General features: G+C 38.3%; 1 protein-coding gene across 1 annotated transcript in view; it reads left to right on the plus strand.

Moving 5' to 3' along the window:
- Window positions 1-14,016, plus strand: part of LOC309799248 (ferritin light chain-like) — a gene marked incomplete at both ends in the record, with an annotated part of 42,225 nt that extends 28,209 nt beyond the window's left edge. The window contains one exon of the mRNA XM_082612225.1: window positions 13,499-14,016. Within this exon, the coding sequence (XP_082468351.1) occupies window positions 13,499-14,016 (518 nt within the window). The remainder of the gene's footprint in view (window positions 1-13,498) is intronic.
- Window positions 14,017-15,203: the final 1,187 nt, after the last annotated feature.

Raw genomic sequence — 15,203 nt, forward strand, 5'->3', positions numbered from 1 at the left:
AGGAAAGAAACAAAACTCATGTTTCTAACCAAAATGGAATAATTCAGTCAATGGAGACATAATAAAAATCTGCCATAAAGCAACTGTTTACTTGAAATCTATCTTTTGTGGTGTATTTATATGGGTAAGGAGTGTAAGGATATCATAAGTAGAGTTACCAATTCTTCCAGAAATCAAGGTCATTGAGTTCAGATTTCAACTTTGACCTTGACCCAGGCTTACAGAGATGTAACATGTGCCAATACCTCATATCCACCATACATGGGAGAAACAAGGTATGCAGACAGATCTTCTTCTAAGTATCCCATATGTAGTGGTTTTAATACAGGGTCTCAGATTCGTTGCCATTCTTCACATCCAGACGTGGGCCTTTCCCCTTGAATTTGGGCAGGCTTTCCATGGCTTCAAACAGTAGAGCAGGGGTCAGTAAATTATGGCTGGTGGGCCAAATCTAGGCCTCTACCGGCTTTTATAAATGAAGCTTGATTGGAACACAGCCATGTTCCTTAGTATATGTATTGTTTGTGTCTGTTTTCACATCACAGCAGCGGAGCTAAGTAGTTGCAAAAGAGACTGTATGGCGTGTAAAGCCTAAAATATTGACCGCCTGACACTTTATGGAAAAAGGTCTCCAATGCCTGCAATAGTATAAAGTGATGCTATGTAACATCTAAGACTAGGTCATAAAAGGTCATGCAGCTTTTGCATGATTCTCCTGGAATGCTTCAACCCTGAACGCTCATTCTTGGGATACTCTATCTTGAATCCTAACTACCACGTTATGAGAAGTCCAAGCCACATGGGCAGCCATCTATAGGCACTCCAGGCAACAGTGCTTGTTGGGCGCAGTGTTCAAGTCATCCCATCTCAAGGGCCAGACATGTGAATTAAAATTATCTAGATGATTGCAGCCCCAGCCATTTGAATCCTCATGAGCTGAGGTTTCAGACATCAGTCACAGAGTAGAGACAAGCCATCTCCTCTGCGTACTGTTTGAATTGCTGACCCACAGAATCTGGGCACATATTAAAATTTTTGTTTATTTCATCACTAAGTTTGGACTTCTTTATTATGTAGCAATAGATAACTACAGCACTGTGTCTGTACACAGGAGATCTACATTTCACAGAGCACATACTTTTATTTATTTATTTATTTATTTGCTTTAAAACAAATTTAATCAGTTATACATATACATATTTTCCCATATCCCCTCCCTTTTGCGTCTCCCTCCCTCCCCCCCATCCCACCCCTCCAGGCGGTCACAAAGCACCGAGCTGATCTCCCTGGAGCACATACTTTTAGATGTGAATGTTGACTGCTCAATTTCTAAGAAGAACGTATACACACATATAGGTACAAAATAGTTATGTATATGTAAATATTAGACCTATATAAACTAATCTATATTATCCATAAAATGAGGGGCCCTTGATAATGGCTAACATTTCTTTTCAGTATTTATTGTGTTCCAAGAACTGATAAATTCTTGCATTGTATGAATTTTCTCTTTTAACCCTCATAGCAACTCGCTGAGAGAAGTAATGTTATCTCTATATTATAGATGAGAAAACTGAGGCAGAAACAGATAACATGCTCAAGAGTACTCAACAAGTAAATTTTAGAGTCAAGATTGGAACCCAAGTTCTCAAGGTTTAGATCCCTTACTCTTAGTCACCAAGCTATATACTGAGTAAGGAGATGAAAGCTGAAGCCATTACCTCATGCTCAAGAAGTTAGACAGAAACTTAGCAGGCATGGTTGAAAGAAAACAGGACTTGGAGTCGTAAGTCCAGAGCCTGAGTTATGAAATGAATTCTCCTCTCATCTAGATATAGGTTTGTTTTTAGAAAATGAAAAAGATCACTGCATATTTTGATGGTTAATTTCTGTACTTAATGATTACAAAAGAATGGAATTTTACCAGGGAGCTATTTTGCAATGACATAACTTATTGATTCAAAATCAAACCTTTATTATAAATTCTTGATTCAAAAGCAAGTCTTTATTAAGTCTCCGTTGCATCAGAAGTCTTTCCCATTCTTCATTTCTTTTAAAACCCTTTCCTGTCTACTCTTGGCCAAAGCTTGAAGCCTAATTTAACATTTGGAAATAAAATAATGAAATAGTCATAACACAGCAATTCCAATGCCTACTGAAATGGAAGCTCTAAATAATTTTTCAGATAATTTAGGAAATTAAAAATATTTACATCATAGATGCAAAGAGATAAGTTACTTGTGTAATAAAATAAATGGTGAGACAAAAAGCTTCTGGTCAAGTAGGTTTGTTTAAATATGAACACTAATTTGAGCTCTATCCCGATGCTAAAACCCAGTGACAGGTTGCATACAGTTTCTAAAGGGATAGTTCAGTGCATTGGGTCAAATTCATGCCATAAAATGTGGTATTATTAGTAGTACTAGAAGACAGAGTGTGGCTGTCTTCTTTGGGACATAGATAAAGACCCCAAGTTAGACAATATCAAGGACAAGTTATGTAGAATAAGATATTGTCTCAGTCCTTGGAACATGTCATCCAGGATTGAACAAGAGGTAGATTTATTATGAAGTACATGAAGCCAGAGACAGTAAGCAATGAGTGGTAGTTGGTTAAAATAGACAGGTTTTAGAAGTAGAGGCAGGGATGTAGAAAACAAACTTAGGGTTACCAGGGGATTGTGGTGGGGAGGCTAAATTGGGAGATTGGGGCTGAAATATACACACTGCTATACATAAAATAGATAACTAATAAGAACCTGCTCTTCTTATTAGCACAGGGAACTCCACTCAATACTCTGTAACGGGCTATTTGGAAGTGACTCTAAAAAAAAATAAAAGTGGATATATGTATATGTATAACGGATTCACTTTGCTGTACACGTGAAATTAACACAACACTGTAAATCAACTATATTCCAATAAAAAATTTTTTAAAAATAGGTTTTAAGAACCATAGTCAGGGAGCAGTGTGGATTGGAAAGACCTGGCAAGAAATATTTCTGCATCCTCAGACAATGCTCCCCAAGCTGGCTATTGCAAGGGTGAGCATTTAAGAGATCTTTGACATAAGGAGGACAGGAGATTAACAATCAACCCCAATGTGCATGAATTATTCTCCTCTGTGTTATCAGAAATCAGATGGCATCCTAGAGCAAGGGTCAGCAGATCTTTTCTGTAAAGGGTCAGATAGTAAATATTTTGGATTTTGTGTACCATACCTCTCCGTTGCAACTGCCTATCTGCTGCTGTAGCACAGAAACAGCCATGCACCATACGTTAATGAATGGGTGTGGCTGTGTTCAAGCAAAATGTTATGTACAAAACCAGGAGTCAAGCGAGATCTGATCAGTGGGCCAGAGTTTGCAGACCCCAGCTCTGGGTCAGTGTTCACAGCTGAATGAGTCATGAGGCCTTAAGTTCCAGTTCTCATTGTACTACTTTCTACCTGGGTGAACTTGGGTTCATCCTTTTATTTATATGGGCCACTATATTAGTCAAGCTTCTCCAGGAAAACAGAACCAACAGCATGTGTATACAATGTGCCCATATATATTGATAGATCTAGATCTAGATATCAATATTGATACCTAGATCTATATCCATATCTATATAAAGATAGAGAAAGAGAGAGAGAGATTTTAAACAATTGGTTCACACAATAATAGAGGCTTGGTCAATTCAAAATCTGCAGGTTAGGCTGTCTAGAGACTCTAGGAAGAGTTGCAGTTCAATTTCTGTAAATCTTCTGGCAGAATTCCTTTTTGCGACAGGGAGGTCAGTCTTTGTTTTATTAAGAGCTTCAACTGATTGGATGAGGCGCACCCATACTATGGAGGATAATCTGCTGTACTCAAAGTCCAACACCAATTTAAATATGAATTTCATCCAAAAACACCATCACAGAGACTACCCTTGTGGCGCAGTGGTTAAGAATCCGCCTGCAAATGCAGGGGACACAGGTTTGAGCCCTGGTCTGGGAAGATCCCATGTGCCGTGGAGCAAATAAGCCCGTGGACCACAGCTACTGAGCCCGTGCACCTAGAGCCCATGCTCTGCAACAAGAGAAGCCACCGCAATGAGAAGCCTGCACACCACAACAAAGAGTAGCCCTCACTTGCTGCAAATAGAGAAAGCCCACGTGTGACAATGAAGACCCAACACAGCCAAAAATATAAATAAATAAATGAAATTGTAAAAAACACGAAAACACCATCACAGAAATATCCAGAATAATATCTGACCAAATAACTGGGCATGGTGGCCCAGACAAATTGACATAGAAAATTAACCACCTAAGCCATAGTTTTGTCATCTTTTACTGAGAAATTTGACTTATCTGAACTATTTTGATAACTAGAAGATACCTTCTAGAGGTAACACCCTCAGGTTTTTACATGGTAGGCAGCAGAGGGAAAGAGCCCATTTGTCCAGTCAGATGACACCTAAAGATAAAATTCTGTCTTCTCTTTCCAACCCACAAGGATGAATGCCAAAAATACATCACTTATATCTGCTTTAGCTAACATAGGATAGGTCTGGAACAGACCTATGCTCCCAGTAAGCCTCATGAAATGCTATTTCATGAAGGGGAGACTTTACTTGCTAAGATTAGAAGCAAAAGAGGGTGGTGGATGAAACACTGCCCAAGGATATAAGTTCATGCAAGGAAGCAGGAGAGAGAATGGGTATCCGAAGATGTGCGCTCTAAGCCAACACTAATTCCACAGCATCAGGTTATAATTCAGGGAGCACAACTGCTGGGGTTTATTTCCCCCTCTTTTTTTCCCCCAAAGAGGGACAAATCAAGCATACTGACAAAGGAAGAGCATTAGTCACCACAGATAAATTCCTTTTTAGAGGTGATCTTGCAAATAATTTGGCTCAGTGTAGACTATGATTTGGTTCCAAAAACCATAAGCTAGAGCATTTCATTCCAGGTCCCTCCTCAAATATCCATGATAGGTAGAAATTTGGCATCAGTAGTCCTTGAAATCTCCCCAGGTGATTATAATATGCAACCAGGGCCGAGAATCTGGAGACGTAGAGAGAATTTAAATTCAACTTTAGTTAAACAGTAAAACGAGCTCTGACTCTACTGGCTGGAGCTAGAAAAGGGATATGCATTTACTGGGATGAGAAGATAAAGAAAACCAGGGAGTAAATCAAATGCTTTACACCTGTGCTTAGCTAATTGTTACTCAGATAATTCAGACAATCTTACAGCACCTGAACCCTGAAATTCCTTAGTTCTGTTTAAAAAAAAAGTAACTCTTCAAGTAACTGAACTCTGAGAATCATGTAAATCATAAAGAAAAAGAAGAAATCTTATTTTTTGAATTAGTTGATTTCATATATACTGTTTCACTTTCATGATGTTAACTAGTTAGCTTTCTTTCCATTTTATGTTTGAGGAAAGTAAGGCTTTAAAAATCTCAGTAATTTTCTCAAGGTCACTTGTTAAGGGTGTGGTAGGGAGCATAATGGCTCCGAAAAATGCCCTCACCCTAATCCCTAGAACCTATTAATATGTTCCCTTACATGGTGAAGAGGACTTTGCAGATATGACTGAAGTTATAGACCTTGAGATAGAAAGATTATCCTGGATTACCTCATGGAACAAATCTAATTGCATGAGTCCTTAAAAGTAGAAAACCATTCCCAACTGTAGAAAGAGAAAGAGAGACATGTCCTAATAGAAGCAGAATCAGAGCGATTCAACATTTTGGGTTTTCTGGGTGGAGAAAGGGGACTCTGAGTCAAGGACTACAAGTGACCACTGGAAGCGGATAAAGTACAGGGAACAGAAACACCCCTAAGAGCCTCCAGAAAAGAATGTAGCTCTGCCAACACTTTTTTTTTCTTTTTAACCATCTATATTGGAGTATAACTGATTTACAATGGTGTGTTAGTTTCTGCTTCATAACAAAGTGAATCAGCTATACGTATACATATATCCCCATATCTCCTCCCTCTTGCATCTCCCTACCACCCTCCATTCCCGATCGCACCCCTGTAGGTGGACACAAAGCACAGAGCTGATCTCCCTGTGCTTTGCGGCTGCTTCCCACTAGCTATCTATTTTACATTTGGTAGTGTATATATGTCCATGACACTCTCTCACTTCATCCCAGATTACCCTTTCCCCTCCCTGTGTCCACAAGTCCACTCTCTATGGCTGCGTCTTTATTCCTGCCCTGCCCCCTAGGTTCTTCATAACCATTTTTTCTTTTTTTTAGATTCCATATATATGTGTTAGCATACCGTATTTGTTTTTCTCTTTCTGACTTACTTCACTCTGTATGACAGTCTCTAGGTCAATCCACCTCACTACAAATAAATCAATTTCATTTCTTTTTATGGCTAAGTAATATTCCATTGTATATATCTGCCACATCTTTATCCATTCATCTGTAGATCCTGCCAACACTTTTACTTTACTCAATTGAGACCAATGTCAGACTTGTAAGGTAATAAATCTACATTGTTTTGAGTCACTATATTTGTGGTCATTTGTATGGAAGCAATAAAAAACTATTACAGGGGTCCTACAGGAGCCAGGCTATATATTTATACTTAAGTATTTCTGAAATGAATTTAACCTTGTGATTGACAGCAGCTTCCAAGGGATCCCACCACACACCTGAGGCAAAAGCAGCCTAATACAAAGCAGTGACAGCAGCAGGTCACTGCCCCACACTTGGGGTAGAGGGGGACTCGATCTACTGTAGCAGCAGCATAGCCTGAATGGGAACCCATCCTCCTGTGGCACTAGTCCCATCAACATTAGTCTAATCTGCTAGCACCTGCTGCACCAACAGACCCAACATATACAAACCCTCCAACTCAGCAGCATTAAGTGAGCCAGACTCAGTGTTTCCTGAAACTCATATCCAATGGCACTGGAAAGCCCAGATATCACCTAATGTTATGAAAACATAAAAAAAAAACAATAACAGAAGACTGGGAACTTCAGAAAGAAAAGGGGAACAATGGAATGGGTGAAAACAAATGGGGTATATATAAGAGACTATCATTAGCCTCATGAGTTTCTTAAATACTATCTGATGGTCAAAGCAAATATTATGACACCATCTGATGTGGTTCTCAATGTAGAGAAAGGAAATACTACAGAAAATCATACTTTAAAACTGGGGAATAGTAAGAGACTAAATGGAAGTAAAATTTTGAAACTTCACTTGAAGTAATAAAACACTGATTCCCGTAGGCTATGGTAAGTTACATATGTATACTGTGATGCCAAAAGCAACCACTAAGAAAACTATACAAACAGTATACACAAATGATTATAAATAAATTAAATTAAAATGGACTTATTAAAAAATGTTTAAGTAACCCACCAGGCAAAATAAGAGAAACACAGGATTGAGAAACTAAGGTAAAAGACAAAACAAAAAATAAAATGGTAGACCTAATCTTTAACATAGCAATAATTACCTTAACTGTACATGATCTAAATAACCAAGTCAAAGACAGAGATTGGAAGAGTAGATTAAAAATTCACAAGCATGATCCAACTATATACTGTCTATAAGAAGTTTACTTTAAACATCATGATATAGGTAGTTCAAAGTAAAAGGAAGATAATGATATATCATGTGAACGTTAATCAGAAAAAGTAGGAATGGCTATATTAATATCAGATAAAGTAGACTTCAGAGCAAAGGAAATTATTAGGGGCAAAGAGGGTCATTACATAAAGATAACAGGAATAATCCACCTAGATGACCTAATGATACTAAATGTGTGTGCACCAAACAACAGAACTTCAAAATACATGAAGCAAACACTGAAAAAGTAGTAAAAGGAGAAAATTTTAAATCCACAATTATTATTTGAGACTTCAGCACAGCAATTTATAGAACTACCAGAGAGAAAAATCAGCAAGAATATGGAAGAAATGAAAACATCATCAATCAATAGGATATAACTGACATTTAAAGAACACACTCAGTAACAGCAGAATACATATTCAAGTGTCCATGGAATATTCACTCATATACTATATACTGGGCAATAAAAAGAACCTTAGCAGATTTAAATTGTAATGTGCCTAAGTGTTGGATGCTAAGACTCAGAGGTTTTCTTATTTCTTTCATTTATATATTCATAAAAAAATTAGCAGATTTAAAAGAATTAAAATCATAGAGTATGTTCTCTAGCCATAATGGAATCAGACTAGAAATCAATAACAGAAAGACAACAGGAAAATCTTCAATCACATGGAAACTAAACATCACAATTCCAAATAACTCATGGGTAAAAAAGACAGCACCAAGGAAATATTTTTTAATGCATAGAATAAAAGAAAATGGAGATATAACAGATCAAAGTTTGCAGAATGAAGTGAAAGCAATGCTGAAAGGGAGGTTTATAGCACTAAATTGGGAAAGAAAGTATTTCAAAGCAATAATCTAATTTTCTATATTACAACAGTAAAAAAGGAAGAGGAAAAAACACTAAACAAGCAGAAAGAAGAAAATAATAAAGATGAAATAGAAATCCATGAAACTGAAAACAGGAAAATAGGGGGGAAAAATCAATGAAACAAAAGGCTGGTTCTTGGAAATAAACAATCTAATCAATAAAGATCTAGCAAGACTGATAAAGATAAAAAGATGGATGGCACAAATCACAGATATCAGAAATGCAACCAGGGATACCATGACATATCCTGCAGGTTAATAAGGGACAAGTTGCTATGAACAAGTCCACACTATAAATTCAAAAATGTAGATGAAATGGGCCAATGCTTCTACACTCAAAACTACCAAAACTCAGCCAAGATGAAATAGATAATCTCAATTTTCCTGTAACCATTAGAAACACTGATTTTTCATTTAAAAACTCCCAAAAGGAATATTCAGGCTTAGATGTTTCACTTTTACCCAAGACATAAAGAATTAACACCAATTTTACATGATTTGATAAGAAAGATAAGTAGAAGGAACAGTTCCTAATTAAATTTATGAAGCCAGTATTACCTTGATACCAAAACCGGACAGGGATAGGATAGAAAGAAGAAAACTACAGACCAATATTTTTTTATGAAATTGGCTGTAAAAATCCTCTGCCAAATATTAGAAAATTAAATCCAGAAATATATAAAAAGAATAATATACCATGACCAAGTGGTATTTATTCTAGTTATGCGAAGTTGGTTAAATATTTGAAAATCAAACAATGTTATCCACCATATCCAATAGATTAAAGGGAAAAGTCATGTGATCCTATCCAATAAGGCAGAGAAAGCACTTGACAAAATCCAATCCCATTCATGATTGTAAGAAAAGAAGAAAAAAGAACTCCAAGCAAACTAGGAATAGAAAAGGAACATACTGAAACTCATAAAGATGATCTACAAACAACCTATACCGACATTATATTTAACTGTGAAAGACTGAATGCTTTCTCTGTAAGATCAGAAACAAGGCACGGATATCTGCTCTCACCACTTTTATTAAATATATTACTGGAGGTTCTAGTAAGAAAATAAGCAAAAATAAATAAATACATAAATTTAAATGTTAAAGTTTTAAAAAGTTCATTTAAAAGATAAAAGGACTATTCCTACTATGTTGAATAGGAAGGAATATATCCTACTGAATGTTGAAGAGTAATATATCCTATTATATTGCCTAAGGAAAAGTAAAACTGTCTGTGTCTGAAGAGGAGATGATAATCTAAATGGAGAAAATACCAAGGAATCCACAAAAAGCTTGAGAAATAATATTAGTTTGTAAATGTTTTAGAGTACAAGATCAACACAATTTTATCACATTATATATTAATAACAAATGTGTAGAAGCTTAAATTAAAATATGTGATGCCATTTACAACTGACCTAAATAAATACTTAAATACAAGCCCAATAAGACATTTATAGGACCTCTATACTGAAAATTACAAAATGCTGATGAAGAAAAATTTTAAAGTCCCAAACAAATAGGGAGACATACCTTGTTCATGGATTAGAAAACACAACATAATAAAGATGTCAATTCTCCCCAAGTTAAGAGGCTTAACACAATTACTCTTAAAATGCCCTCAAGGTTTTTGCGGATATAGACAAGCTTTTTCTAAGATTTGTATGGTAAGAAGAGGCTGAAGAATAGCTAAAACAATTTGTAAAGGAAGATTAAAATGGGAGGAATTAATCCACCCAATTTCAAGACTTCGCAGTAATTTTGGAGGGTAGATACATAGATCAATGGAATGGAAGAGAGAACCCAGAAATAGACTGACATAAATACATTTAACCTGTTTTTGACAGCAGTGCAAAAGCTATCAAGGAAGAGTAGACATTTCAAAACATGGTACTGAAACAGTTGGACATCCCTCGACAAAAACAAACAAAAAATGAACCTTAACCTAAACCTCCACACCTTACACAAAAATTAAATCAAAGTGGATCATAATCTTAAATGTAAAAGCAGGACATTTTTAGAAAAAGAAATAGGAGAAAATCTTTGGCATCTAGAACTAGGTGAATAATTCTTAGACTTGACACCGAAAGTATGATCAATAAAAGCAAAAACTGATAAATTGGATCTCATCAAAATGAGTTAAAAATGCTTCATAGAAGATCCTTTTAAGTGGATGAAAACTCAAATTACACAGTGGGAAAACATATTGGAAAATCCCATATGAGACAGATGACTTGTATCTATAATATACAAAGAACTCTCCAAACAACTTAAAAAAATCCAACTAGAAAATAGGCAGAAGACAGGAACAGACATTTCATGGAAGAGAATATACACATGGCAAAGAAGCACATGAAAAGATGCTCAACATCATTAGCATTAGGGAAATGCAAATTAAGACCATAATGAGATATCAGAGAATAACTAAAATTATAGTGACAACATCAAATGCCGGCGAGTACGTAGAAAAGTTATATCACGTCACTGGTGGAAAAATAAAATGGTTTAGCCACTCTGAGAAACAGCTTGACAGTCTCTTTTAATCCTAAAAGTAGATTCACCCTACAACGCAGTACTTGTACTCTTGAGCATTTATCCAAAAGAAACAAAAACTTAATTAAGTTCCCACAGAAACTTACACATAAATGTTCAGAGCAGTTTTATTTATAATAGCCCAAAACTGGCAACTACCCAAATGTCTTTCAATGGATGAATGTTGAAACAAATTGTGATAAAATCTTATGATAGAATACTACGGAGCAACGAAAAGGAACAAATTATTAATATATGCAAAAATTAAAATGAACTTCAAGGGAATGATGCTGAAGAAAAAATTTTTAAAAGCCAATCTCCGAAGATTAAGTAATTCATGATTATGTTTACATATTATTCTTAAAATAACAAAACTGTGGAGATGGAGAACAGATTAGAAGTTGCCAAGGGTTAGAGATGGGGGTAGAAGGTACAGTGGGGAAACTTTGTGAGGTTTTTGTGGTCCCAGTACAAATAATACAGCACTCTTGGTTTTAATCCCTAAAGATGTTTAAAAACAATTCCTAATAAGAATTGTCCAGATATTTAGCAATGGCAGCAGATTACAGGTATAGCTCCCCAACATGACAACTTCAAAAGAGATTGTACTAATTCAATGCATATGTTAATTTTTAAAAGGCCAGTCACAGTACTTAAATGGTATATATCTTAACGATATTATTCTAAGTATCTAGTTATACCAGATGGACTAGCAGGATTTTCTGTACATTCAATCTTATTTAAGACAGTAAATCTTATAATAAGACAGTTAAAAAAAGAAAAAGAAAAAAAAACAAACCTCAACTACAGTTGGATATTCTCATAGGAAGATGAGGTGAAAATATGTAGCAGTGGTTCAAAAGCTTAAGCAGTGGCACCTAAATTTGGCTGCATATTAGAATCATCTGAAGCACTTTTTAAAAACCCTCACACTGACTGTTGGTCATCCTAGACCAATAAAATAACTTTAAATCTGCTCAGACGATGCCAGTGTCTAGCCAGAACTGAGAACCAGTGGACTAAGCAGAAGGGGATGTTTCTACAAAGATTTCTTAACAATAAGTCCTTTCACCCAATCAGATTTACCTTCCCACAAAGGGGTAAAGAAGGCTAGATGTTGTCCATACTTGCTTCGCTTTAATTAGCACTTGTGACTTGCCCAAATCCTAGATCATGTTTCCCCTAAATTTCATGTTATTCCCTAAGTTTTTCAAATCCAGGGCTAAGGGGTTTGCCAGGATGAGATTTTAAGTGTTCACACAGGGGAAGTCCCTGGCAAACCAGGACAGCGGTCACTCTACATTGAATTGTAAAGCATCCTAAATAACCCTGCCACTGCTCCCAGATACTAGTCTGTGCCAACCAGTGGAGAAAAGGCATTCTCCATTACTACCACGGCAAATGCTGCTGTACTTGCCTTGGCTACTCCCTATCTTTTCCAGGCGCCACTCCCCTTCACCTGCTGGTGGACGCTTTGGCCAGCTGACAATGCAGATATTTTCAAACTTTAAGGTGAATAAAAATCATATGGAGGGCCTGTTATAACAGAGATCACTGAGCCCCACTAGAGTTGCTGATTCCATAGGGCTGGGATAGGGCCCTAAAACTTGAATATCTGACACATTATCAGGGGACGCTGGTAAAGCTGGTCAGGTTGTTACCGAATGCAGGTTCATGTGTCTGAAGCACAGTGAGGCCAAACAAACCTAAAGGTTGGAGTCTGGAGAAGAGAAAGGTTTATTGCAGGATCGAGCAAGGAGAGGGGTGGTCCGTGTTCCAAAACCCCTGAAATCTCCAAAGGATTTCAGCAAAGCATTTTTAAAGGCCAGGTGAGGGAGGGACATCCCAGGGCATGTGATCAGCTCGTGCACAATCCTCTGACTGGCTGATGTTGAGGCCACAAGGCAGGTAACATTATCCATCCTTAGGTGCCAGAAGGTCTGGGGGCTACATGCTCATGATCATCAAAGAGTTCATTTCTTCCATTGGGTGGTGGTTTTTAGCATCTGAAAACTCAAGAAATATGCCTGAGATACTATTATCTGAGTACTTCAGAGAGAAACTACAATAGAGGATATGGGGGATGGGTCTGTCCTAGGAAGGCCCCATAGGGTACTGCTTGGTTACAAGGTGACCATACTTTGAGAACCACTGCTCTAGTGGCTTGGAATGTTAAGAAAGTAATGGAAGAATCCCTTCCCAGATCTAGATTCTAGTATCACCAGCTATTTTGGTGGGAGGAAGGGTAAGTTTTGTCCTTGCTTGGACTTCTTGTTCATTTATATCGAAGCCTATTTGAGGCAGTGCACTCGGCAGTCCTGCAGATCTGTCTTTTGCTTCAACAGTGTTTGGAATGAACAGACCCAGGGACGCTCCTTGCTCCAGCCCCCGACCACCCTCCAACCTTTCTTCCTTTTGCAACCTTTGGAATCAGACACTCAGCTATCCTCAGCCTCCAGGACAGGCCAACACCAGTTTTTGAGCTTAGCTCCTTATCACTGATCAACCACGAGTTCCCAGGTTCGTCAGAGTTATTCCACCGAGGTGGAGGCCGCCGCCCACTGCCTGTTCAACATGCATCTGTGGACACTTACCTCTCTCTGAGCATCTATTTCGACAGCAACAATGGGACTCTGGACAGTATGGGCCACATTTTTCGCCAACTGGCTGAGGAGAAGTGTGAGGGCGCCCAGCGCCTCTTGAAAATGCAAAACCAGTGCTGCGGCCGCGCCCTCTTCCAGGAGGCGCAGAAGCCTTCTCAGGATGAGTGGGGTAAAACCCAGGATGCTGTGGAAGCCGCCGTTCTTAGGGAGAAGAATCTGAACCAGGCACTATCGGATCTGTGCGCCCTGGGTCCTGCCCGTGCAGACTCCCAGCTCTGTGACTTCCTGGAGAGCCGCTTCCTGGAGGAGCAGGTGAAACTCATCCAGAAGATGGGCGACCACCTGACCAACCTCCGCAGGCTGGCTGGTCCGCAGGCTGTGCTGGGCGAGTATCTCTTTGAAAGGCTCACCCTTGAGCCAAACAGGAGTCTCTGAAGTCCAGCCGCGTCTGAGGAGACCCTCTGGCGTCAGAGCTTCTGCCTGAAGCCCCGCTCTGCAGCCACTAGGCAGCTTTGTAACCGCCCTGGAGCCCTCTCCCAAGCCTTGGACCAAATGGAAACAGTAACGTTTTTTGCAGAAGGAAAAAAAAGCCTATTTGAAATACAAACAGAACAAAGCGAAAAAAAGAAATATATACATATATTCACGTTCTTTTAACATATGAATTGCCCCACTTTATCTGTGTGAAATAAGTTTGTTCCCATTATTGGGCTGGTTCTCAAGCTTTGCTGCTCGTTTGAATTACCTAAAGAGCTTGGAAGAAAAACATTGGTGTCTGGGTCCCAGCCCCAGAGATTTTGATTCAGTAGGTCTAGGGAGGAGCCTGGGCACGGGGAGGTCTCAGAGTTCCCCAGGTGATTCTAATGTGCAGCAACTTTGTGAACCACCTCTTGGCTTCAATGCAGCTAGTCATCAGATATTAAATCTAAGACACATGGACTACTAGTGCGTGAGCTCTGTTGCTAGGTGTATTCCATTTTCTTCCTCCTGGAAGATCCGTGCCAGGGAAAATGATTGATAGTTGTGTTACTTCTCTGAAATGGATGGAAATTTCCAATTAGCGTGAACAGGGGAGGGTGAATGGGTGAATGCAATAAGGTGTATCATTTACGTATTGCCCTATGTGTATGGCTAGAAGCTTTTGCAACTGAGGTTTCATGCTAATGGTAATGCTTGTCCTCCTAATGCAGCTGTAAACTTTATAAGCCCATAGGTAGACAGCATCACAAAATATTTACCCCTCCCCACTGGCCCACTCTCAAGCTTCACTCCCGTTCCCCAATACACAAATGTGCATCAATGCGCTTGAGACCAATATCAACATACTGACCTTCAATTCTTCTACTTTGCAGCTTCCCTCTTATCAGGAGATGTCAGCATTTAGTGCAAGGACAAATGCTTGCCTCTTGAGGAGTAATGTAGACAAAGCCTCCAAGAGACAAATAGCCCTCAGGGAGGGGGAAAAAGTCTTTCAAAAAGGTTGATGCCCAGAGGAGGCATTTTCAGTCATCTCAGCTTAGAGGTCAAATATCCAAAATTAAAAAGGTTAAAAAAAAAGAAGAAGAAAGCAAGGAAGAAAAGAAGGAAACAATTTTCTTATCTCATAGTAATAAGGCAGTTTT

This window comes from Mesoplodon mirus (assembly GCF_964341445.2).
Source record: "Mesoplodon mirus genome assembly, chromosome: 3".
Classification (NCBI taxonomy): Eukaryota; Metazoa; Chordata; class Mammalia; order Artiodactyla; family Ziphiidae; genus Mesoplodon; species Mesoplodon mirus.